General features: G+C 42.4%; 1 protein-coding gene across 1 annotated transcript; it reads left to right on the forward strand.

The window, feature by feature from the left end:
- Nucleotides 1-287: 287 nt before the first annotated feature.
- Nucleotides 288-24664, forward strand: LOC306917670 (glycerol kinase 3-like). The gene is made up of 20 exons (XM_079495960.1): nt 288-569; nt 2995-3068; nt 3917-4023; nt 4894-4971; nt 5642-5721; nt 5898-6035; nt 8085-8194; nt 8458-8524; nt 12681-12716; nt 12836-12903; nt 13191-13233; nt 14469-14549; nt 15312-15390; nt 16971-17067; nt 17834-17918; nt 18125-18245; nt 18449-18592; nt 19610-19696; nt 20693-20782; nt 22391-24664. Exons 1-20 carry the CDS (start codon nt 477-479, stop codon nt 22399-22401), a joined length of 1689 nt encoding a protein of 562 aa, XP_079352086.1. The 5' UTR covers nt 288-476; the 3' UTR covers nt 22402-24664.
- Nucleotides 24665-25475: the final 811 nt, after the last annotated feature.

Raw genomic sequence — 25475 nt, forward strand, 5'->3', positions numbered from 1 at the left:
AGGATGATGAAGTTGATAATGGATTCAAGAGCGCCATCTACTGGCTTGTTATAAGGTGACAGATAAAAAAAGATTCTAGGGCTATACAAAATGTCCTTCAGAGTTCAGACATTACTGTAAAAAAGTAAAATATATATATATATCATTATTAAAATGAACAAGAGGTATTAATATCTGTGAATTTAGCCATGATGATACAGTATGTCGTTATGTCTATGGTTTGAAATTGATTGACCTCTCCTCCTGCTACTGACAGTTTATGCGTCATCAGTAATGGCCAAATGCGTCACCGTTTTACGCACAATGACCGCGACCCAAATCCAGATTACCCTACTCGATAGACCGGTGCGTGACTGACCGGTGCGTGTGTGTGTGTGTGTTGCACGACACGTGCGTGTCATTGAGCAGCAGGCTGCTTTAGCAACGGACGGACAGACCGACCGACCGCGGGCACACTGACCCACTGAGCACCGCACATGAACGGCACCATGGCGGCGTCCTCCAACCGAGTTCTGATGGGACCGCTGGTCGCTGCCATCGACCAGGGAACCAGCTCCACTAGATTCCTGGTAGGACTCAGGAGACTAGCCTTGAAACATGACTGTCAATCTTTCATAGAAGTACGAGCGTCATGTGAACCATGGCTAGTAGGAGACATACTAATAGTACTATAACAACTACTACTACTACTACCCAGCTCCACTAGATTCCTGGTAGGAGACTAGCCCTGAAACATGACTTGACTGTCATAGAAGTACGAGCGTCATGTGAACCATGGCTAGTAGGAGACATACTATAACTACTAATACTACTAACTATTAACTAACCAGCTCCACTAGGGTTGGAGACACTGTGCTAACTGGCTACTATACTCTTACTCACCCATGTTAAAGGACTATAGTCCCCCCCCCCCCCCCCCAATTGTGTGTGTGTGTGTGTGTGTGTGTGTGTGTGTGTGTGTGTGTGTGTGTGAGTGATTGTGTGTGTGTGTGTGTGTGTGTGTGTGTGTGTGAGAGAGATTTGACACTTGCTTTGGCAATGTAAAACATTAGTTTTCTCATGCCAAAGTTTCTGACATTTGGATGTCCCATTGCATCTATTCCACGCGAAATGGTATACAGACGTACATACCGTAGGAAAAGGCTGTGCTGCAGCCTTTGGGTGGTGGTGAGATGTTTCAAAAGAAGCATATATCTGCTATAGGAGACAACGGAAACCTCAGCGAATTTTCATTTGGCGCAGAAGCCGTTAAGTATTTTTAATCTTTGTTTGACCGTTTTGGCTGCTGTGAAATTCTCTCTTCCTTCTTTCCTTGACTTCCTTATTGACATCCCATTGTACCGCCTCCAGCAACGGAACTGGCTAGCTGCGACAGAGCAGATCAGAGGCAGGAACGTAGGGACACGCAGCTAGCCAGCCCCGGTGCTGGAGGCGGTACAATGGGATGTCAATAAGGAAGTCAAGGAAGGAAGAGAGAATTTCACAGCAGCCAAAACGGTCAAACAAAGTACTTAACGGCTTCTGCGCCAAATGAAAATTCGCTGAGGTTTCCGTTGTCTCCTATAGCAGATATATGCTTCTTTTGAAACATCTCACCACCACCCAAAGGCCGCAGCACGGCCTTTTCCGACGGTATGTATGTCTGTATACCATTCCGCGTGGAATAGATGCAAAGGGACCCTCCGTAAAGACATCCAAATGTCAGAAACTTTACGGGGGTCCCGAGAGGGGCTAATAAAATGTCAATTCTGTCAGGATCACACAAGGTGTGTGTGTGTGTTACATTGTTGGCAGGAACCTATATGAGCAGACTTAAATTGGGACGGGTGTACTTTGTATTATTGTACTATCTGCTCTTACAATCGTATTTATTTAGCCATCAGCTATGATTACATTACCGCCTGATATTTACTAGCCTTTATTCCAGTGAATCTATAATGTTATATTTCTACTAAACATATTTTTTACAGCTGTTTTAGCAAGCAAGCCTATGCAATTTTATCATTTAATCATGAAGTCTGAGGTCATTTACACATCTACACATGTTTTTTCCCTCATTCTGAATTCCCATTTCATATCACGTCAAAACTGTGTTCCAAAAATAAACAAATGATCCCAGCGGTTTGATTCCTATGGATATGAAGAATCAACTGACTGTGAGAAAACGCTAATGTTACTGCTGCCGAATTAGTAAAATGTTCAACAGAAACAGACTGTATCTTATGAGTGATTATCGTATTTGTAAACCGTATAGAGCCACCTCCCCAACAATATTGCCAAGACAGTTTGATTACGGGAGCCCGCACAGGCGTAAACTGCACTTACGCATACTTTACGGTCTATGACTTGGCCACCCGATTGTGAACACAGGCAGAATTCTCTCAAATGTATATATTGATATAAAATAGACTCGATCGGTGATCAGCAATTTACCCTATCTGTGATCGGCAATTTACCCTCATCTGGAGAAACCGATCATTTACACCATTTAAGTGGTATAAATGTCGATCAGATATAAAGTATAATAACATTTTGCATCTTTGTGACAGGCCTAAACATTCTCCCCTTCCTCCCCAAACACGGGAACAGTTTTGACGTAGGTTTTGACATATAATAATTTTGAAAATATTCGAATATTCCCCTTACGCACAAGATCGGTATCGGCCGATCATGAGAAAAACAATCGGTGATCGGGATCGGTCCCAAAAAACCTGATTGGAGCATCCCTAATATAAAATATGTTAGGAATGGGCAGTCCAAAGTGTGTAGACCAATATAGTAACATCACCTGGTGGTCAGAAACAGGTGTGACATGTCTGCATGTAGGCTTACAGAGTAGACTTTACAGTGACCGTTACAGCAAGGCATTGTGGGTTTGTAGTTCTGCTATTTTCAAAAAAATATTTTAAATATAAGAAACAAACGGTTTGGAGTTGGTGACACATTCTTAAACGGTTAGATTTAAACCATGTGCCTTTTTTCCATCTTTTGAAGGTGTTCAACTCCAAAACAGCAGAACTGCTCAGCCATCATCAAGTGGAGATCAAACAGAGCTTCCCCAAAGAAGGGTAAGTTTGTACAATACATGGATACTATTTGGATAGAATATCAGGCAACATTAAATGACAAAAGAAAATAACAAGTATGGTATTTACATTAGGGATGGAGTAAAAAAGGAAAAAAAAAGATTCACTTATGGATCACACTTGTTTTTATATTGCTATAATAAAAAACCTTCTAAATCGGCACAATGTGCTTTACATTCACCCATTGACACATACATTCATACACCAGAGGCAAAGGCAACCACCAACCTTCTCATCCAACAGGAGCTGTTTTTTTATTGTATTCTTTTATTTGTTTTACTGAGGATAAGGTTAAAAATAAGTTTAAGGTTCGGCATAGTTTTACTGGGATTACGTTTAGGAATAGGGTTAAGTTTTCACCTTTTACTGAGGTTTCATTTAGGTTTACCAGCCAGACACCTTTCTACCGTTCCGCCGGCTGTACGCCCGAGGTGACTGTTTTGAGAGCGTTCTGGTACACTTTGGTATGAAACCAGGTGGAACCTGGGATCAAACTGTGAATCTTCCCATTCCAAGATGGCCACACTCTTCTCGTCAGCCCACTGCCTTCTGCATGTTGACGCATTGTTAAGAAAAAAAGAAACAAATTACATCTGTGTCTCTGCAGCAGTCTAGCTGTCTGTTTGTGTCCGTTGCTAATCTTGCAAACCTAAACATTTATTTTGCGCACGGTCAGTAGCCCAATTTCATAAAGTCATTGGGGTGTTTGTCCGTTTGCTCCCCAATGACGTCATTTTCTTCTTACTGACATGACGAAACAAAACAAAAAATACTTTGGAGAATGCTGACGGACATGTGAAAAGGTGTGATCTGTTGTCTGCATTTCTCAGATGGGTGGAGGAGGACCCCAAAGAAATTCTCAACTCTGTGTACGAATGCATGGAGAGAACGTGTGAGAAACTCACCCAGCTCAACATTGACATCTCCAACATCAAAGGTACAGTATTTAGATTTTTTATTGTAATGAATGACAACTAGCAGGGCAGTACAAATTACACCCGTGGACAGCCCATTGAAGCCCCTTGTATGACCCTATACTATAGGGCCTATAGTAACACTGGGCTCATTAAACAGGGCACATTAATAATACATTGGAGATAGATTATCAAAAAGTAAATTTTACTCATGCACTGATGACTGATGCTACAAAAGGTCAGAGATGTCCGACCAATCACGCAATGAAGAGTATAATCATGAGCGAGGGCTTCACAAGTCTGTGACAAATCTCAGTGGTCAGATGTATATGTCAGAACAGGTCCGCTCCATATAGATCTTATGGTTTGAGGTCAGATGTAGAGTTGCTGGCCGGCTCCGTATATGCAGATATAGGTGATGATCCAGTCTTCTCCATGTATCCAGGGTTAGATGAGGTCAGTGTCATGATCTTCATATATGGAGATGGCCATATATGGTGACATGACTTGTCACGAAGCGTGACCATATATGGAGGCGTGATGTCACGAGGCGTGACCATATATGGAGGCATGATGTCACGAGTGACGAGGCATGATGTCACAAGGCGTGACCATATATGGAGGTGTGACTAACGCACGGATATGCTGGTTTTCATAGTAAATGTGACCTACGGTCGCAACAAAATACTCCTTAACCTTATGCACATGAAACCACAACGTCCCTTTTCACAGTAGTGGCATGATGTGAGCTTGTCATTCGGATATTTGCAGTGAAGACATTTGGTGTAGAGGGGAAAAGGAGAGGGCCTAGGCTAGTATACTCCCCTACCCCTGGTTAAGAGGCACATTATCCAAACTGCAGCGCTGACCCAGTGTTATTTTCTCTTCTCTAGCTATTGGAGTGACGAACCAGAGGGAGACCACTGTGGTTTGGGACAAAATGACAGGAGAACCTCTCTACAACGCTATTGGTAAAGTGTGAATAAGAGATGCCAACACAACATGCTATAATTCACCTTTTCATCACATGCACAGTAAAATCCCACCCATTTCTGCCATGCTTCCTGCACTGATCCAAATGCTGTTTTCTCATTGACTTTATGACTAAATAATACTATGGGTAATGGAACTAATTACCCCCTGGATATTTATCAGGGCACTTTGTAAAAAATCACACCCGTGTGAACTGAGTGGTGTAAGGTCTTATATAGACTGATCAGCTGTGGTCTGACGTAATGTCTGACGTAATGAAATCACACCCGTGTGAACTGGGTGACCATAGCAACCATGCTCATTTTTTGGTACGAACAGACAGACAGACAAACAGACAGACACGTAAACTAACAAAGCCAGTTGTAGGAGTGGTTTACACCACTCAAAAACAAAACTAAGCAACAACAAAGTAAGCAACAACGAATATCCATTTGATGATCTGTATACTGTACGTACACCTCAGTCAGCCAGCCATTCAAATTAACTCTAGTGTATTTTCCATGCAAGACGAGGAATTTGAAAAAGCGAGGAAAAATCCGATGATGAAATAAAAATAAGAACGGTAGCAATAGAAGTGATAAAAAGGCACCGCTCATTCACAAAGTTGTGTCTCTTTTGCCTTAAATATTTTTATGATTTTTCTTTCAGTGTGGTTGGACATGCGGACCCAGTCGACGGTGGAGCGACTCATCAGCAAAACCCCTGGTAGAAATATGAACCACCTCAAGGTCAGTTGCTACTGTACTGTACTCTACGTATTGTCGTTTAGGAAACAGAGCTCTTGTGTGAGGGAGGGTGGCGCGACAAAAAAAAAAACTGTTTTCTTTGCTTTAATTAATCTGTGATGGTTACATTTATTATAAGTATTATTAAAACAAATTTGGGTGTTCCTTCTTCCCTGCAGCACAAGACGGGTCTTCCCATCAGTACATACTTCAGCGCTGTGAAGCTGCGTTGGCTGATGGACAACGTGGAGGAGGTCCAGGAGGCGATCCGCTCTCAGCGTGCCATGTTTGGTACCATCGACTCCTGGCTCATCTGGGTAAGAATAATGGATTGCACTTTACATTCGTAAGAATCTCAAAGTGCTACAGTAAGCAAATGCATGAAATAAAAAGAAGAATCATCATTGGCATCCGTCAGTCTCGGGAGGTTGCGCTCTGGATAGGGGTACTTCTGCTTTTGGTGCAGCGTTGAGTGTGGCTGAATAGACCAATGTGAGATTTGCAATCCCTTCCCTTGCAATCCCTTCGCACTTCACACAGGGGAAGACTGATGCTGGCCTGTCTGGTTGGTCTTGGGACATTTGCCTCAATCTCTTCGCCGCGGACTGTTGGGCGAGCGTCTCTTCAAACTTGGAGAGGCCGTCCTCAACAATCCGTCTCCAAGCCGTGCGAAACCAATGCTGCGGCCTTCAGGTCTCTCTTGCAGACGTCTTTGTAGTGCAGTTTTGGTCTGCCTAAAGGATGTTTTCCCTGAACTAGTTCTCCATAAAGGAGATCCCTGGTGGGAATCCGCTCGTCCTCCATCCTCGCCACATGACCGAGCCAGCACACGCATCTCTGTTTTAGTGTGCTGTACATGCTGGGTATTCGAGCACTCTCCAGGATGTTGTTGTTTGGCACTTTGTCTTGCCAGGTGATGCCCATAATGCGTCTAAGGCAGCGCATATGGAAGGCATTAAGTTTGCGTTTCTGACGAGCATGCAATGTCCAGGACTCACTGCAATACAGGAGGGTGTTCATGACACATGCTCTCTAGGACTGGTTCGCTGTGTCAGCTTCCACACCCTGTTTGTCAGTCTGGACCAAGGCCCCAGTGAGGCTCTCCAACGTTGAAGCACTCGGCCCTAGTGGTAAGAGGTGGGAATGCAGGCGGACCCATGGAGTTATGACCGGGAAACCCCGTGCAGCTGGGGTTTAACTGCACGGGGCGCTCGTTTGCACTTCCGCATTTTCCGCATTTTTTCAATTTGGACACCAAAATTTGGTGCCCAAAATGCGGAAGTAGACGGTTCTTCCGGGTGCTTCAAAACTCCACTGAGCAACTTCCACTGAAACTGAATAGCGGAGGGCTGTCCTTTTAATACTCTATGGTCTGGACATGGTGGTAGCTGCCTTGCGAATGCGCTTGTTGAGCTCCTGGTCATTACAAAGGGAGTCTGAGATTGTTGAATCCAGGTACACAAAGTCGTGGACGACCTCCAATATGTAGTTGGAGATCCTGATGTTGGGTGGTGAGTCCACGTCCTGTCCCATGACCTGTGTTTTCTTCAGGCTGATTGTGAGTCCAAAGTAGTGGCATGCCTCGCTGAAGTGGCTCATGAGCTGCTGTAACTCTGCTGCATAAAATAAAAAGAAGAATCATCACACCACTAAAAACATCTAAGAAAGTGATATAATTTAGGCATATCCAGACGCTCTTAATCCAGAGCGATTTACAGTAAGCAAGAACAACACAATAGATCAAATACATTAAATACATAGAAATAGTCATCAAGAATAATAAGCAAGCTAAGAACCTAATATCTGTCTTAACAGTAGATTATCTGTACAGTGAAGCTATGCATATACATTATAGAGTGCTACGTCTACATGAAATGCTAAATTATAAATCTAAATTACATAAGTTTAGCCTTTGCTAAACGCCTGTAAGGTCGTCAAGGCTAGTGCAAGTGCTACATTTAAAACATGAGGGCATAGTAGAGCCTAGAGGTAAAACCAGTGTAGCTAAAATAATGCTTTGTTACAAAGGTAGGTCTTTAGTCCTCTCTTAAAAGAGTCAACTGACCGTGTAGTGCTCTCAGGTGGGCAGGGAGGACGACGTTCCACAGTTCGGGAGCGACCAAGTAGAAGGCCCGTTCGCCATGGTGCATAGGTTGGTCATGATGAGTTTGAGGAGGTTAGTGTTTGAAGAGTGGAGGTTGCGAGTCAAGGGTTTTAGGGAGAGTAATTCCTTGAGGTAGGAAAGAGCGTTGCTGTGAACGCAAGGCTATGTAGCTGACTAATGTGCTGACTATGGTGCTGTCTAATGCCTATGTAACTGAGTATGGTGCTGACTTTTTAAAATAAAGATGACAATGGTTTTGCAGTGCCTGACAGGAGGGAAGTCCAGTGGAGTTCACTGCACTGATGTGACGAACGCCAGCAGAACCATGCTCTTCAACATTCACACTATGGACTGGGACCCGGACCTTTGCAAGTACGTTCGCCATGAGAACCATAAGAATAAGGAGCTTGGGTGGTGCAGAAATGTCCCTGCACACCACCACAGAGGTGGTCCTCCATTCATTGTCAATGGGAGTTTTGTTTAAGACTAAGTTTGTGGTCGGAAACTAAAAGCTGGATGTAGGAGGGGATCATAACACCACTCAAAAAAAGAACCATAAGAATACTGTAATACTAGTACAGCTTCTACTGTTAACAATGTGTAATATTTCCATGTCTTTCCGCAATTACCTACAGATACTTTGATATTCCAATGGAGATATTGCCAAAAGTGAGGAGCTCCTCAGAAATATACGGTTTAATGGTAAGTCTGTCAACGATTTCCCTCTGAAGTTAGGGCACATGCCTTTCAAAAGCCTGCATATCCATTTGAAAAACAAAACGGCGACACTTTACAAGACAGCACATGGTTATTATGTATTATCGTTAAGTTCTAGATGACGTAGTTATGTTTTTGGTGTGTTTGTATTTAACCTACTGCCCCTGTTTAAGTAACCAACCATATATTTTGTTTTACATTTGTGCTTCAGGTTATGTTTTAGAAATAGACATAACATTTAGCAAATGGTGTATGTCTAGGGCTGTCACGATTACACATTTAAGTTGACGATTAATTGTCAATTTGTCACACAAATAATTGCGTTTTAATTGTGTTTTTGGCATCAGAAATTGGAACAATATGAATAGAACAATTCCGTTTGCTTTTTAGTAATAAAGTTCACAGAGCAGATGACAAATAACAGAAATATACCAAGAAATTACTGGCATTTAATACATTTTATACTTTAAAAGGTAGCAGATCTACAAGCTTACAACGTGTCACAAAGTGACTCATTGTAAGCTTGTAGATCAGCTATTTCAGCTTTTTATGTATGATTATTTTTCAACATAGACACGATTATGACCAAATAATTGCGATTATGTAATAATTGTGACAACCCTCTGTCATGGAAGGATACTTCTCATCTTTATGTCTTAGGGAAAATATAATGCATACAGTAGATCTTAATGGTGAAAAACATTTCACCAGTGTAATAACATACTGATGTGTACGTGAGTCTGACTTTGTTGTGAAAAACTTTAAATATCTGTGTAGTCTCTCAAGCTAGCCTATCACTTTCACAATCCTCAAATGCGATTCCACCCAATTAATCCATTAAGACCGATTCTACAAATGCCTTCTAAATCCATAGTTCTCACAAGATTTCAAGATTTTTCAAAAATGTTACAAAATAAGCAGCAGATGTACAAGCTCACAGGGCTGCACAAAGTGATGCTCTGTGAGCTTGTACATCTGCTATTTTTGAGTAGCCGACGCAAAAATCTAAAATGATGCAGATGCTTTCCCGGTTTTAATGGGTTTAAAAAAAGTTTCCACCGTCATCTTCCACCAGACGGTGAAGTTCAGAATGAAATTAATCCAAAATACCATTTTGATTTCCATTTCTGCTAGCAAGCTAGCTGAGCTAATTTGTTTTCTGCGTGACTGCAGAAGCAAACATTTAAGTGGGTAAATTACTGGCTATCCTGCCTTATTTTAGTAACTTTCAGAGCTTCTGAATTATGGACAGGTAGGCGGAAGCATTTGAAAGTTGTGGGAGTCAACACGTCTTAATGGAGACGTTATGTGCAACAGGCGAACGGTGAATTTGTTTGTGTTATTACCATGTGTGCTATAAACCTTTTTTAAGTGCATGCTGGGTTGTTTGAGGAGTCGTTGTAGGCATTTTACTTTTGTGTGTACCATGTCTGTCTCCTCTCTCACTGGTAGAAAATATGTTCTAGCCGGGTAAGTAATAACCACCTCCCGTGACCTTACCAACGCAAGCTTAACCTGCCCTAAACTTGCTTCTCTGAGGCCAAAGCAACAAGCCATCACAACAGTGCATTTCCAAGCCTGAAACCCAGCACACGTTACTTGTCCCGCTTGCTAGTTATCTGTTTACTAACAGCAAAGTGAAGCGTGACGGAAATTGTGGTGTGACAGTCAGATCTTGCGTTAGACCTGGCTCATTTTCCTTCTTTTTTCCCATCTACACAATGCATTGTGAGCTTTGTAGATCGGCTATTTTTGCGGAATGTTCGCCACATTATGACAAGCCCAGAGTACGCATTGTTTTTGGTTAAAGTGGTTTTAAAGTGTAGCTGCAGTTAACATACATCTCTTGCTTCTATCACCACCGCAAGTTGGCAACTGTTATGTACAGCAGTGGTTCCCAAACCTTTTCATGTCAAGGACCCCCAAATTGTCACTAATTAGCCCACAGACCACCATTTGAAAAGGTATGCCAGGGACCCCCATAAGAGAACATTTGTATTACGGTTCTAGCAATGATTCTCAACCTGTTTAATTTCAATGAACCCCAGGTTTGACATGCATTAGTCTACGGACCCCCATTTAATGACATTTCTATCTCTGGGACGGTGGGACCCCCAATTTATAACCAATGGACCTGTTAGGGTCCATTTGGTTCCATTTGTACACTCTCAGAGTTACAGACCCATAAGGGTACATTTGGTTCCAAACTATCATTTAGCTGGGGACCCCCTGGAACTCCCTCAAGGACCCCTGGGGGTCCCTGGACCCCACTTTGGGAACCACTGATATACAGCACCATTTAGTCGCACCATTTAATAGCTGTGAGAGTGATGTACTGTAAGCCTATAGAATATAGATAGCACAATGGGTAGAGAGTCACCGTCTAAGAGTCAGAACTGACTCGGTTCGGTTCGGTTCACCCCCCTGGCCCTGGTCTTTGTGTTGAACTGTCCCTGAGCAAGACGCTTAACCCCGAACTGCTCCTGTGTACTGTAGCTCCGTATTAGTTGGGCTTAAATCCAGAATACAAATTTCACATAATGTGCATTATGTGAAATTTCCCCTTTTCCCTTACCACCTCTGTTATGTGTACTGTAGTTGGAAAGTAGTATGGTATGTATGTATCATAGTTGGGTATCCATTTTATATGCAGAGTAGGGCTTCCCCTTGGGCAAGGTGGCGTTCCCTTCCCCCTCTAGTAAAGTGGTAGATAGATGTTAGAGACCCGGGTTCGAATCCCTGTTACAGTGTGTATAAAATCCCCTTCATTGGAAATGTGCTGGATGGCCACTGGCCGTCGTCATCCCACTTTGTGCCTCTTTCAGACTTGAAGCATGCTACTCGGCTACCGCACTGGCAGATTATCTCTCCCTCACAGACACTCCAAAAATCTCTTCACTCTTGGGCAAAGTGTATTATTATAATTATTATTACATTGTGGCTCTGCAGGAGTCCAGCCGACTATAATAGAATCTGTCTGTGTGTCTGTCCGTTTTATACTTTTAAACGGTTTTATTAGAGAACAAAAAGGCGCACTGCCCAAATCTGAAGTCGTACGTCCTAGATATCGTCTCTTGTCAGGTGGAAACCTCATACAGTATGTCCAAAACTTACTTTTCAGGATTCAAATTAAAAAAGCATCAAAAGTAGATCTGCTACAATTGATGCTTTTTGTGACACCGTTGTATGATCAATTAGGGCGTTAATTGACAAATAAAGTTAGAATATGGACATGAACGGTTTCTGCCCGACAGATATAGTCACATTTTGGCCGTCATGTGGTTTACAATTTTTTTATTCGTATGTAAAGCATCGTTAATCATTTGTGTCTAATTGTCACCCCAGCTTAATGTTGTTCATTTGTTCAACATTTGTTCATTGTTCATTGTTAAACTATGCACTGACCCAGACATGTCGGTGTCATTGTTAAACTGACCTAGACTTGTCAGTGTCATCGTCTTCGTTTGAAGTCCAGGAAGAGTGAAGACATTTGATCCATGCAAGTTCACAGCCACACTTCCACCCCCCCCCCCCCCCCCCCCCCCCCCCACACGCACACTGTTTCTCCATCCATAGAATATCTTTTATGTTCAAAAGGTTACAGTAGATCTATTTGACATACTGTGCACATGGCTAAAACAAAGTGTAGTTCGCTTTTTGGCTTTTGTGTGGTTCAATATTGTTTATACAGACATTTTGTTTCGCCCCCATGTCAGCAAGACTTGGGGATTACATTGTTGGTCTGTGTCTGTACGTGATGTTCAGAAAGTTTTCTGCCTCTGCTCCTCTGTGGCACACTGGTGTCAGACTTGTTGTTGTTTTTTTATTTTAGATTTTGAAGTCTTATGCTTATTCCCAAAACAGTGTCTGTGATCACTACAGGGGGGACATAGCATGAATGTTTAGAGATGAATATAAACCGATATGACGTTATTACTATTGTTTGTGGTATCTAAGACTTGTTTGAACAAGTCTGAAAGTCAGTTTAATTTCAAGTTTGTATTGTTTTGCATAAGAAAACAAGGAAATGTTCATCCCATAGTGTTAAAAACATTCTGAAAAAATGCTACATGTCAAAATCTGTTAATTTAGAAAAGTCCCTTAGTTCAACTTAATCTTAGTTTAACTTCTCTTTTGACAGAAATCGGGTGCTCTCACAGGTATACCTATTTCAGGGGTAAGTAAATGTATTCTTATTAAAAGTCTGATTAATTCAACTCCATTCTTTTTGTTTGTGCATTGTAAGCAAGCGTACGTTTCTCCATCCAATAATTTCCTTGTATTTGTCAAACACAGTGTCTCGGGGACCAATCAGCAGCGCTCGTTGGACAGATGTGCTTTCAGGACGGACAGGCCAAAAACACGTAAGATGTTTGTTTATTTTTGTTACGTGTTGTTGTGGAATTCTGGATCAATCGGTAATTAATGAGGCAAGAGAGTTGGAGACAATATTCTAGGTGGTGACCTACAACGCATTGTGAACTTATATGGCCTATTTTTGCCGAATGTTCTATTTTCCCTGAATGTTCTTCTAGGTTTGCCAAATGTTCGCCTCAGAATAGGGACACTAGGCTTCAGGTAGTTAACGGGTTCTCTATGGTGTAAAAAAATAATAATAATCCAATGAACCTCTCCTCACTGTCTCTTTCAGGTATGGAACTGGCTGCTTTCTGCTTCTAAACACTGGAACTAAGGTATGTTAACTAGTTGCCTTGACTGTCATCCACCATGTCTTCAATACAGCACTCGCACAGTCTCATCTCAAGCATCTCAAACCTTGCGTGTGTTTAAATCACGTTCGAAAACTCACTTGTACTCCTTGATTTTCCATGATTCAGATTGATGAGAGTTGCTGTTTCCGTTAGACAGTTGTTTCTGTGTGTTTGCTCACCTGATGTTTTACTCTTAGTATTTTGTATTTGTTTACTGAAGCCCCCTTTCCACCGGGGTTGAACCGGTGCCGATTTTCTTTTCCCGCCTAATTAAAGGTTGGTTCGGAACTGGAACCAAAAAATTATTATTTTGTCCTGAAGTGGGAACCAAAGTGGGCGTGTCTCTGTTCAGGTTGGAAGATGCAGATGTGATGAAAGAACGGAACCAGTTCTAGAACTTATTTTGGTGGAAACGGGGCCTTAAGGTGGCCTTACACTAGCCGATAATCGGGCATTTTTTGACGCTCGGGGGGGTGCCCGACTCAATCGATCTGCTCGGGGCCGCTCAAAGCGCGATCGGGATCGGCCCGATCAACATCAAGAATGTTTGATATTTGCTCTGCCCCGCTCCGATTATCCTGTAGTGTGTGGTGCTATCAGATTTCATATTGAAAAAAATCGGCTAGTGTAAGGCCACCTTTAGTGTTCCAGCACTTTGGTTTTAAATGTGCTCTATAAATAAAGTGGATTGGATTAGACAAAAACTATAGTAAAATACGCACATCACTTCGTGGAGGTGCTGCGTTCAAAAAGTGACATAGGAAAAGCGAAGGGAACCCGCACACTCATATGCTCCAAAAGGTATATTTATTGATGACGTTTCAAGCCAAGGCTCTTCATTTGGTCGAGTTTGACCAGATGAAGCGCCTTGGCTCGAAACGTCGTCAATAAATATACCTTATGGAGCATACAGTGAGTGTGCGGGTTCTCTTTTCGATTGGATTAGACAACAAACAAACAGAATATTATAGTTCTTGAGTGTTACATTGTGCTGTTACATCCCTGGAAGTACCTACTTTTGGTGTGATTTTTCCCTTTCTGTAGGAACATTTACATACAGTATGTATTTATATGTAGGACATTATGTAAGAACACTAGAATTCCTGCAGATATTGCTTTTACAGACTTCAAATGTCTTTGGTGTTACTAGACTTCAAATGTCTTTGGTGTTACTTCAAGTGACTTCATGTGTTGTGTCTTTTTGTGGACTTGTTCAGCCTGTGATGTCCGACCATGGACTGTTGACCACCGTGGCGTACAAGCTTGGCCGAGACAAACCTGCCTGCTATGCACTGGAGGTACACCACCATGGCCTTCATTCATGGATTAAAGTTCTCAGTCGCCACAACTGAGTTCAGTCATTTGGATTCCATAGAAGTCAGCATGACTGCTATGCATGCATGAATCATACTGTACATAGCCTATTTTTGGTTATTAGTTATTTTACACCTAAATAGTATTTGAAGTGGTCAAACTAATGATAGAATACATGTTCAATGTTCCAGAAAACCCCCATGAGCTCAGATATTTCATAGAAGCAAAGGTTAAAGCCTCAATCTACAATTTCTACAATATACAATTAATAATGTTTTATGAAAACTCCTTTCATTCTGTTTCACAAATCGCAGATTAGGAGGATTTCGCCTAACCAAATTGTTCAGCCGTGAGATTTTATTTCGCTTTAATTTGTAACCAAATGGACCCTTATGGGTCTGTAACTCTGAGAGTGTACAAATAGAACCAAATGAACCCTAACGGGTCTATTTGGTTCCATTTGTACACTGACTGTCCGAGTTAAATGTACATTGATTTTACAATTATAAATTGGGGGTCCCAGAGATAGAAATGCGATTAAATGGAGGTCCGTATAGAACTATAGACTAATGCATGTCAAACTGGGGGTCCTTGAAATTAAACGGGTTAAGAATCACTGCTAGAATCCTAAAAATGAATCTCTTATGGGGGTCCGCGGGGCTAAATAGTGTCAATTTAGTGGTCCTTGACATGAAAAAGTTTGGGAACCAGTGGTCTATTTTCACTATGGTGGTTTGTTTCCACAGGGCTCTGTGGCCATCGCAGGAGCCGTGGTTCGCTGGCTGCAAGACAACCTGGGAATCATCCAGAGCTCTCCTGAGCTTGGTACGTCTGCTTGTTTTCAGCCCATATACGTATACTAGGGTCGTCACGGTTACAAATTGAAGTCGACGATTAATTGTCACACAAATAATTGCGATTAACGATTTAATTATGGTTTTTGAACATTACAATTTGTATTTCTGTTTGCCTTTTAGGCTTTGTAATCACAAATTGCTCAGGGCAGATATGACAAATAACTTATTACAAAGAAATCACTGACACATTTAAGATTATTTTTGTCTCCACCAGGCCGAAGGCATGGGGAGAGAGTATGTTTTGCACTCCGTCCGTGTGTGTGTCCGTCCTTCCTTCCGTCCTTCCGTCCTTCCGTCCGTCTGTGAACAGCTAATCTCCGGCACCGTTAACCCGGTCGATGCCAAACTTTGCACACACACTCCCTGGATGCCAACGATGAACCTCTGCCCCACATTTTCCAGAACGGCCTGTTATAGCGCCACCATGAGGCAGCTTTTCACATTTTTACCTAAAACTGCACCGATCTGCGTGAAATGTTGCATGCACACTCCCCAGAGGCCGAGGACAAACCTTTGACCTGCATTTTCCGCATCTGCCTTTTATAGCGCCACCAGGAGGCCGACTTTTGTAAAACACATTTTTTGATATTACTCCTCCAGATTCTGTTCAAAAATCTCACAAATCGTTACACAGTATCTCTATGGTCATGTGCTCAAGTTGGATCTGTCCCATATTTCATATTCCATCCTAATTGGTTATAATTGGCTTTCACAGTTTGCAAGATTGCCCCGTTTTGAACAAAAGCCTCAAATCATGAACGCAGCATGCAATTTACGTGAAATCTTTCACACATTTTCTTACTAGGCTGAGGAATATATCCCACCCTTTTCACATTGGCCTGTTATAGCGCCACCAACAGGTTGATTTTTGCAAAACACATTTTTGGAACAAAATGCCTCAAATCATCCAATTGCCATCAAAGGCGTATGAAGAAATGGCAAACGGTACACATGATCTCTGTAGTCATGTGATCAAGACGAGTCTGTTGGATTTCTCAGATTGTACACTGATTGGCTAAGATTGCCTTCCAAAGTTTTCAGGAGTGGCCCGTTTTGTACAAAATGCTGCACATGTCCTGCTCATCCAGAATTCTATCCTTAGAGATGCTATGAGTGATCTGGCTCTGCATTTCCTCAACAAAATGAAGAAAATTGTTGCAAAAACAAATTAAAAAAAACATCCTCCTAAACATTTTGCCAAACATCACACACACTCCTATCCTCCTGGTGGAGACCTGTGCCCGGAAGGGCACTTTTTCTAGTTATAATTGTTTCTATCCACATTTTATTTATTTTTTACAAAATAGTGGAAATACAGCTTACAAAATGTGTGGACATTTTTCAACATGGAAACGATATATGATTATGAGAAAAATATTGCGACTATCTCAAATAATTGCAATTAGGCCATCATGCAGTAATTGTGACGGGCCTAAAGTATACTGTACATTACATTTTGACCATGTTTTTGGGCAGAAAAGTTAGAAGCCTCGCTACAGTGTACTGTATGTTTCACCACCACCTTCCCTTTTTTCCCCACACACGCAGAGAAACTGGCTGCGTCGGTAGGAACGTCCTACGGCTGTTATTTTGTTCCGGCGTTCTCCGGGTTATACGCCCCCTACTGGGAACCCAGTGCAAGAGGGTACGTTCACGTACTGTACAGTCCCCCACAACAATAGGTCTGTCTGTTTTAGGGATGACACAAAGAAATGAGCAGACAAAATTGGATCTGGAACACTGTAAAGCTCTAACCACACCAAAGGGTCGCTATGCAACTCCTTGGGTCCAAACGGTTGCAAGGAGTATGCAACTCTTGGAATTCAATGGCCCAAACCACACCAAAGGGTCACCATGAAGGTGACCCTTTGGTGTGGTTTGGGCCATTGAATTCCAAGCGTTGAAGCACTTGGGACGACGTGCGTCAACGTGCAACAGGACACATCACACCGCTGGGACAACGCTAAAACCGTCTCGAACCTTTGGTGTGTTTAGGGCAGGGTTCCCCAATAGGCGGCCCGCGTCTAATTTGCGGCCTGCAGAGCGCCCCCTTGCGGCCCGCGGAAGAATAATAATAATTAAAAAAAAAAAATGGGGGTCAGTAGCCTATGCATGTCAAACTGGACATCCTTTTCAAATGGGGTCTTGCCCTGAAAATTCATTTTCAGGGCAAGACCTCGACCTCACGCGTGCGGACTCGGCCCCCAGCCTGGTACCCTAGTCAAAATATGGCCCTTGAGGAAAATTAATTGGGGAACCCTGGTTTAGGGCTTACGAATGAAGCTGATAAACTCTCTCCTGATTGGCTGAAACTTTGCAACCCACCTAAAATGTGTGTGCAAAACATTTCAGTGTTCTCTTCTTTTTTTAATCTCTCTCTCTCTCTCTCTCCCCCTCCCTCTATCTCTCAGGATTATATGTGGTTTAACTCAGTTCACAAACAAGAGTCATATAGCCTTTGCAGCACTGGAGGCTGTCTGCTTCCAGACACGAGAGGCAAGTTCTCTCTTTTCCCACATAAATATCTATGACGACATACTGTGAACATAAGCTCTCACTAAGACACAGAGGCCATACATTAGGCTGTGGTTCCCTCTGAGTCTGAATTGGACGTTACTAGCACGCTTGGAGAGCACCTGGTGGTTGAAATGTATCCGTTTGACTTGTGAAAACCTCTATTTGGTGTGTGGGTGCGTGCGCAGATTCTGGATGCCATGAACCAGGACAGTGGGATTCCTCTCACTCAGCTGCAGGTGGATGGAGGCATGACGTCCAACAGGCTGCTGATGCAGCTGCAGGCCGACATCCTCTGCATCCCCGTCGGTACGTGATGGCATCGACTAACCCATTAAGGTCCCGATTCTACATTCTGCCGTCACCCAGGCGGATGCGTGCACGCAAGGGCGAGGTCACTTCTCGCCCTCAGGGTGTCTTACTGGTTCAAAAGACTACGACTAAAACTCAATCAAAATTGGCTGTCAAAATCAACACTGATGATTATGATGATGATGATGGTGTGTCCTCAGTGAAGCCGTCTATGCCTGAGACCACCGCTCTGGGGGCAGCCATGGCGGCGGGGGCCGCCGAAGGCGTCAGCGTGTGGAGCCTGGAACCCGAGGACCTGAGCGAGGTCATCTCAGAGAAGTTTGAGCCACAGATCAACCCAGAAGGTACTATAATGATGATCTGGTGCACTATAGTTCCACACTCACTCCAGAGGGCCACTATAGTTCCACACTCACTCCAGAGGGCCACATTACTATCGTATCTAAAATAGCAGCTCTACAAGCTCTGCAACGCATTTTGAGCTTGTAGATCTGCTATTTTTGCTATATTTGAATTGAAATCCAGATTCAATTTTTTTTGCTATTTTTGAATTGAAAAGTAACATTTTCATTTAATTTCAAATTAATTTAGTTATACTTATGTTAACTTTTGCATGTTTGGAATTGTAACAGATCTACAATTGTTACAAGCTTACAATGTGTTGTAACCTTGTAGATCAACTATTTCCGCCATTTTGTAAATCTTTTGGAAAGAAAAAATTATGAAAAATCGTGCCAGTGATTTCCTTTCTTTTAAAAAAAAAAAAAAGATTTGTTTTTGGCTTTTCTGCCTTTATTGATAGACACAAGTGAAGAATGACAGGAAAGAGGGAGAGAGAAAAGGGGAGAGACATGCAGCAAAGGTTGTCATGAACAGGACTCGAACACTGTCAGGCCAGAGCCTATATGTGGCATGCGCCTGGACCACTAGGCCACTGGGGGCCCCAGTGCCAGTGATTTCTTGGGTTTTTGTGTCACAATTAATCATCAACTTAAATTTGTAATCGTGACAGCCCTACCTGAGGCCGATTCTACAAAATAAAATGCCATCTAAATCAGTAGTTCTCAAACTTTTTTGTGCCACTTGGCATATCAAAATGATATTTATTTGGTATGTAAATGATATGAATCTGGCCGTGGACATCTGAAGATGTTTAAGTAACGGTTTGGACGTACTGTACAAAGGTTCCAAGGTTTTCACCCGACACAGTGAAGATGTGTCACCGAATGTCTCTCAAAATGTATATATTGATATGAACTCTACTGAAGGAATGCACAATGTCTATGGATACAAACTAGATGTCCTCAGTAAATTACATACCTGTGTGCTAACACCAATAAAATGCATGTGTTGTCGCATAGAGAGCGAGTTCCGCTACGCGCGATGGAAGAAAGCAGTCCAGAAAGCCATGAACTGGGAGACGACGGAGCCTGTTGGTAACGTAAACGGTAGGTGTGATCGTGTCCCAAACCCTGTATACTTCCTTGAACGGGATGCCCCAGGGGTCTATACTGGGCCCCCCTCCTTTTATCCCCTCTACACCAAACCTCTCCGCTAGAAATGGCCGGTCGACAAGCTGGGCAACACGTTGTGAACTAGTGACGTGTGAGCGTGTAGATACATACGTACAGTACATGGCAACAAGAACCTAAAACTGGGTTCCCGTCTTGAAAGGTAAAAATCACACGTGTGTAAAGTGAGCGGCACTCTTATCATCATACACCATCTCATTCCGGCCAATCACAATTTGCGTCCTCACTTTTGTCTTCAATGTTTGTGTTTACGCACGCACTCAAAACTGGCCATTCATTGTCAATGCCATTTAATTCTTTGGATGCCCGCTAGGTGGTAGCATAAGCACACCTAACCTGTGCCATCCATCCACTCTCACTCTACGCTCCTCTGTTTCATTTCTGGGTGATCAGTGTGGTGGGGGCTGTTGTTGTGAGCACAGTGATCAGTAGCTCAGCTCATAGCCCTTAGCTCTCGTCAGAAATGGTTACATGTCTGGCGTGATGCGAGACAAAGTCACAAATGATTTACGATTGTCGGGATGCGCGACATCTCACCATGGACAGCGCTCGAAGCTTTAGATATACAGGGCTATGAAAATCATGTTATAATGGAGGTTCAATGTTTGTGTTAGGACAATGTTTGTGTTTACACAAACCCTCAAAGCTGGATATCGGAGGGGCTAGCGCCCCTCAAAAACCCCAAAAGGGGTTCCCGTCCTAAATGGGTTACTATGGGAACATTTAGCACTAATTCAAAACACTGGTTGTGTGTTAGAAAAGCACTTGTTATTGCCATGTTCTGTGTAAAAAAAAAAAAAAAATCTGTTCCGGCTACTGTAATTCTTTTTTGATTGTAATAAAAACAAACATTTATCCCCCCCCTCTCTCTCTCTCTCGCTCTCTGCCTCAATCTCTCTCTCTCCCCCCCAGGAGTTGAGAGCAGCATCTTCAGCAGCGCTCCACTTGGCTTCTACATCATGGGCAGCATGTTGATGCTCATCGGTGCAAAATACATCGCAGGTTAGTGTCCGCTTCGTTGGACGTTGGGAGCACAACCTATATGCAGACACCATGTTATTATAGCACTAGTATTGAGTGATTTGGGCATTTAGCAGTTGTTCTCATCCAGAGCAACTTGCAAAGTAACGCACATGATCGGAGTAAACTGCATGAACCTTAGTCGACCATCGACTATGGTCGACTAAATGGTTTCCACCATGCAGCGTGATTCCAAGCGTATTGTGGCAATAACTTGCAGTCACCGGCAGGTGGCGCTATGATTCATGTTATCAGTACAGTTCTGTGACTGCCATCTATACCTGTGGTTCCCAAAGTGGCGTCCGGGGACCCCTAGGGGTCCCCAGCTAAATGATAGTTGGGAACCAAATGGACCCTTATGGGTCTGTAACTCACTGTGTACAAATGGAACCAAATGGTCCCTAACACGTCCATTTGGTTCCATTTGTACACTCCCAGAGTTAAATGAACTTTGATTTTACAATATACATTGGGGTCCCAGAAATACAATTGCCATTAAATGGGGGACCGTTGCCTAATTCAGGTCAAACCTGAGGGTTCTTGAAATGAAAATGGTTGAAAATCACTGCTAGAGCCGTAGAAATCTTCTCTTACGGGGGTCCTTGGCATATAGTATCTATTGGGGGTCCGTGGGCTAATTAGTGTCGATTTGGGGGTCCTTGACATGAAAAAGTTTGGGAACCACTGATCTACAGTATACTAGTAATGTATGTCCTGACTCCAGACCAACGTGTATATAATGAAGCACAATGGCCACCTGGGCACACAGGCAGTGGCAACTGTCTACATGAATTCCTTCTTCCACATGTTGACTCAAGCTGTCTTTTTAAGACATTATTTTTTAAATGTGTGTCTATAAGGACATGACGACCAAAGTGGTGCCGGTGTAACAGTTGGTTGGCATGTGCAATGCCAGTTGGTCACTGCTTCCTTTTCTTTGCTTCAGTGTGTACTCAATATTATCTGACAACACTTCCACATTATTCTCCATAGTATGTTGGTGCACTTCATATAGTCGATGTTTATATTATTGGCCTAAATAAACCGGCTTTGTTGATGACACATACGTACGTCAATTACCTGGACTTCTGCTGGACCTATACTGTATTCTCCTAGTCTTCAACTCATGTTCCCAACACTTTACACCAGCTTGAAAGTGGTTAAAATGGGTTCACATAAGGGCACGGTGGCGCAGTCAGTAGCGCTGACTGCGAAGCATGAGGTCAGTCCGTTGCTCTCCCCAGGTTTGTAACACCCAGGATTACATTAGATAATTGACACTGTGTGGAAAAAAAGGTTGCAAAATCGTGGGATTAAAAGAAAGGAAAAAATAAATGGTTGCGGATACAGATGTCATCAAAAAAGTAAAATATAGGTCCAATATTGTAAGTAACATTTTCATCCACGGCATTGTTTTTTCAAACAAATATTTTCCCCTAAGATACAGTATGTCACAAGGAAAGTACGAGAGATCAGTTTCCATTTAGGACAGATTGAAAATAACTTCTGCGGCACCCTAGGGGTGCCACGGCACCCACAAAACCCTGCTCTATACCTGACTCTGGTTTCTGTTCTGTCTATCCCATTAAGGAAGCAAATAGGTCCAGAGCTTTTCCCAGAGGCTCCGGGGGGATTTGGAAGAGAAGCAGAGGCCAGTGGAAACGTCACGTCCTCTCATCACACCACCAACGACCGCATGCACGGTTGGGCCGTCTTCCGTAAACACGCATTCCAGATGAACAGAGGAACTCCGGTGTAAACCCTGCTATTTGTTGGATAATCTAGCCTGAACGGCCAGGACTCAAAAGCCAAGATGAGACCCCGCTAATGCATGGACAGAACCATATTCTTCCCTTTTTTTCCCTTTTTTTTCCCTTTTTACCCATGAAGAGCTGTGGCCGATTCTACAAAAGCTTTCTAAATCAATCAAACTTTTCATGCCAAGGACCCCCAAATTGATATGGTTTCCTCCGGAAGATAACATTTGAGGGAAAATAAATAAATAATAATAATTATTCAACATTTCAAAAAAATAGCAGGTGTACTGTACAAGCAGATGTCATCAAAAAAATCCTTGAAGTTTTACTTTAAGCAAGCTCGAAAAGAAGAGATGCTGAAGTGGCACACTGAAAGCTTGTACATCTGCTATTTGTGAATAGCCAACGCAAAAATCTAAAATAACACAGATGCTTTCCCGGTTGTAATGGGTCAAACCACTTAAACCCTATATAGTGTATACTTGGGGTCCCCCGATTGTCTGTACTTACACTACTTAGTCCTACACCGATATCTCTTCAGCTATTATGCCATATCCAGAACAGGGACTGTAGGGTTTGTGTGGTTCTTTATGTATATATTGTAATTTCCTCTGCGACAGACAATAACGAGCATGGTTGTCTCCCATCAGCAGACTAGATGTGAATCCTATAGGTTTTGTGTGCACTGTCAGATTTTTCTTTATTTATAATACAATTGTTTCTTTTATTATGATTATTTTGCCCTGTTATGCGCAGTGCAGTGATTATTTATTAATCATTGTTAACAATTCAGCGTGTAGGCGGCAGCGTAATGTGACATTCTTTGACACGCACACCTTTGTGGATTTTTATTTTTTATTATGTTAGAGCACTTTATATAGAGTTTTTTGTTTTTTTGTCATGAGCCATGTTGAAAAGAGCGCCGATATTATATTTTGTACGAGTTTGGACGAACACACTGGAAGAAGCTTGACTTAGCATTCTGGAAGGAAAAGAGTTCTTCACTTGGAAGGATCAATGGAAGGGAAATGTGAAAAAAGTGTTGCAGTAGGGCGCTATATTGTCTTGTGAGTGTCTTATGTGCAAACCATTTGATTGTAGAGTCCTTTAGCATTCTTCAATCTACAGTGCACTACCAAAAGTATAATTGGACAGAAAATCTAACTTGAGCCTGACGGATTTTTTTTGCACGATACAGATGTTTTGGTTGATATGTTTTCAAGGAGTGCGACATTTTTGAAAAAGAATGATCAAAACACGTTCTTTTTATGAAGACATGGACAAGAATGAGGATGCATAATTAACAAAGAAATTACATAAAACGGTCAATAGTTGACATATCGGTTGGGCTCTAATTTTAACCAAATCGAGACGTATTCCTGTTAAATTGACATTTCTTCAGTAAATCGGACTGAGCTAGATGTTGCAATGGGACCTAGAATTATTAAATTGGCAGACGATCCTACTTTTCAGCAGTTTTGGCGGTGGCACAGTTGATGTTCCTGTTGGAAGATAACGATTAGTACTGTCCGTTTAATTTTTTAGCCTAACATTTGTCACTGTATCACTGTGACAAAAGTGAGAGCCAACACATTCAACAGTTGGGCATTCAGCTTTCTTGAGTTGAGATTACTGTGCTTTGTATCGCAGAGAGGAAATCTATCTTAACGGGGTCTGTAAACCCTGGTGAGACACTTCTAAACTAGGCCATGTAGTCTTTGAAAAGCAGGAAGAAACAAACCTAGATGATTAGCATTTACCTGCTTGTCCCATGTATGCAGTATTATGTCGCAAGCACATTTTATGTCACAACGGTAATCTTGCATTTGGGAGATTGTACAAGTGACAATGAAAGCCAGCACTTGCATTGTTTACCGTGTGTGCATTATGTGTGGGCGTTTTTGCTATGTTGCAGATATTCTTCCATATTATGTGTTATTGGTTTGTACTGTTTGGACAGCTATTTATTAAATTATCTAGCCATCGTATGTAGAAGTTCCCAAATGACATTATGGAGGAGGTCTTTATCTGTCACTTATGTACATTGCAGGGTTGGGATCCATTTATTTGTCAGTGAATTGAATACAAAGGGAAAAATGTAACTGTCTCTGTGTGTTTGTTTATTTCATTACTATTTGAAAGGATTGCATGAGCCACTCCGTCCTACTTTACTTACCTTGTCTCAACCCGCCCAGCGAGTGTCCATACAGTGGGCACCAGAGTGCACCCATTTTGGGCATGGATGCACCCAGCATTTTTATGCTGGTGGACCTATATGAAAAGGTTTTGCATCAAACTAAAAAGGTAGTCTGGAGCACACTCAGATTTCAGCAGTTCCACTGATGGGATGCAAAGAATGTCTGGGTGTTACATTTATTTGTATTCGGGTCCTTTTCCTTCCGTTTGCAATAGACTTCAATTGGCATATGCTTTTGAGCATTAATGGAGAATGTTTTCATTCTCCATTAATGAAAAATCACACCCGTGTGAACTGAGTGGTGCAAGGTCTTATATAGCCTGATCAGCTGTGGTCTGACGTAATGTCAGTGACCATAGTAACCATGCTCATTTCTTTGGGTCCCACGTACAGGTACACACATACTGTACATAGACACATAGATACAGACAAAGCTGGTTGTTGGAGTGGTTTGCACCACTCAAAAAAGGTTGTTCATTGCTGAAAGCACAAAAGATGGCACAGTGCTACTGCTACACATGCGTCCGGTACACATTAAGAGTATGCACACAACTACACACACACACACACACACACCTATGGGCACCTTCCATACTTCCTTCACATGTTTTACCAACAATGATACTAATGAAGCCTTTGAATTTGTTCCATTTCATGTAGCACAGTGGTTCTCAAACCTTTTAACTTCATGGATCCCCATAACACACCCTTTACGGGGACA

This window comes from Electrona antarctica, assembly GCF_951216825.1.
Source record: "Electrona antarctica genome assembly, chromosome: 24".
Classification (NCBI taxonomy): Eukaryota; Metazoa; Chordata; class Actinopteri; order Myctophiformes; family Myctophidae; genus Electrona; species Electrona antarctica.

What these genes read in the sequence shown, in the direction of transcription:
- LOC306917670 (XM_079495960.1), top strand. Translation starts at nt 477, where the DNA reads ATGAACGGCACCATGGCGGCGTCCTCCAACCGAGTTCTGATGGGACCG. An exon ending in CCAGCTCCACTAGATTCCTG is followed by an intron (nt 570 to 2,994) that starts GTAGGACTCAGG and finishes CATCTTTTGAAG; the next exon opens with GTGTTCAACTCCAAAACAGC. An exon ending in GCCTGTTGGTAACGTAAACG is followed by an intron (nt 19,697 to 20,692) that starts GTAGGTGTGATC and finishes TCTCCCCCCCAG; the next exon opens with GAGTTGAGAGCAGCATCTTC.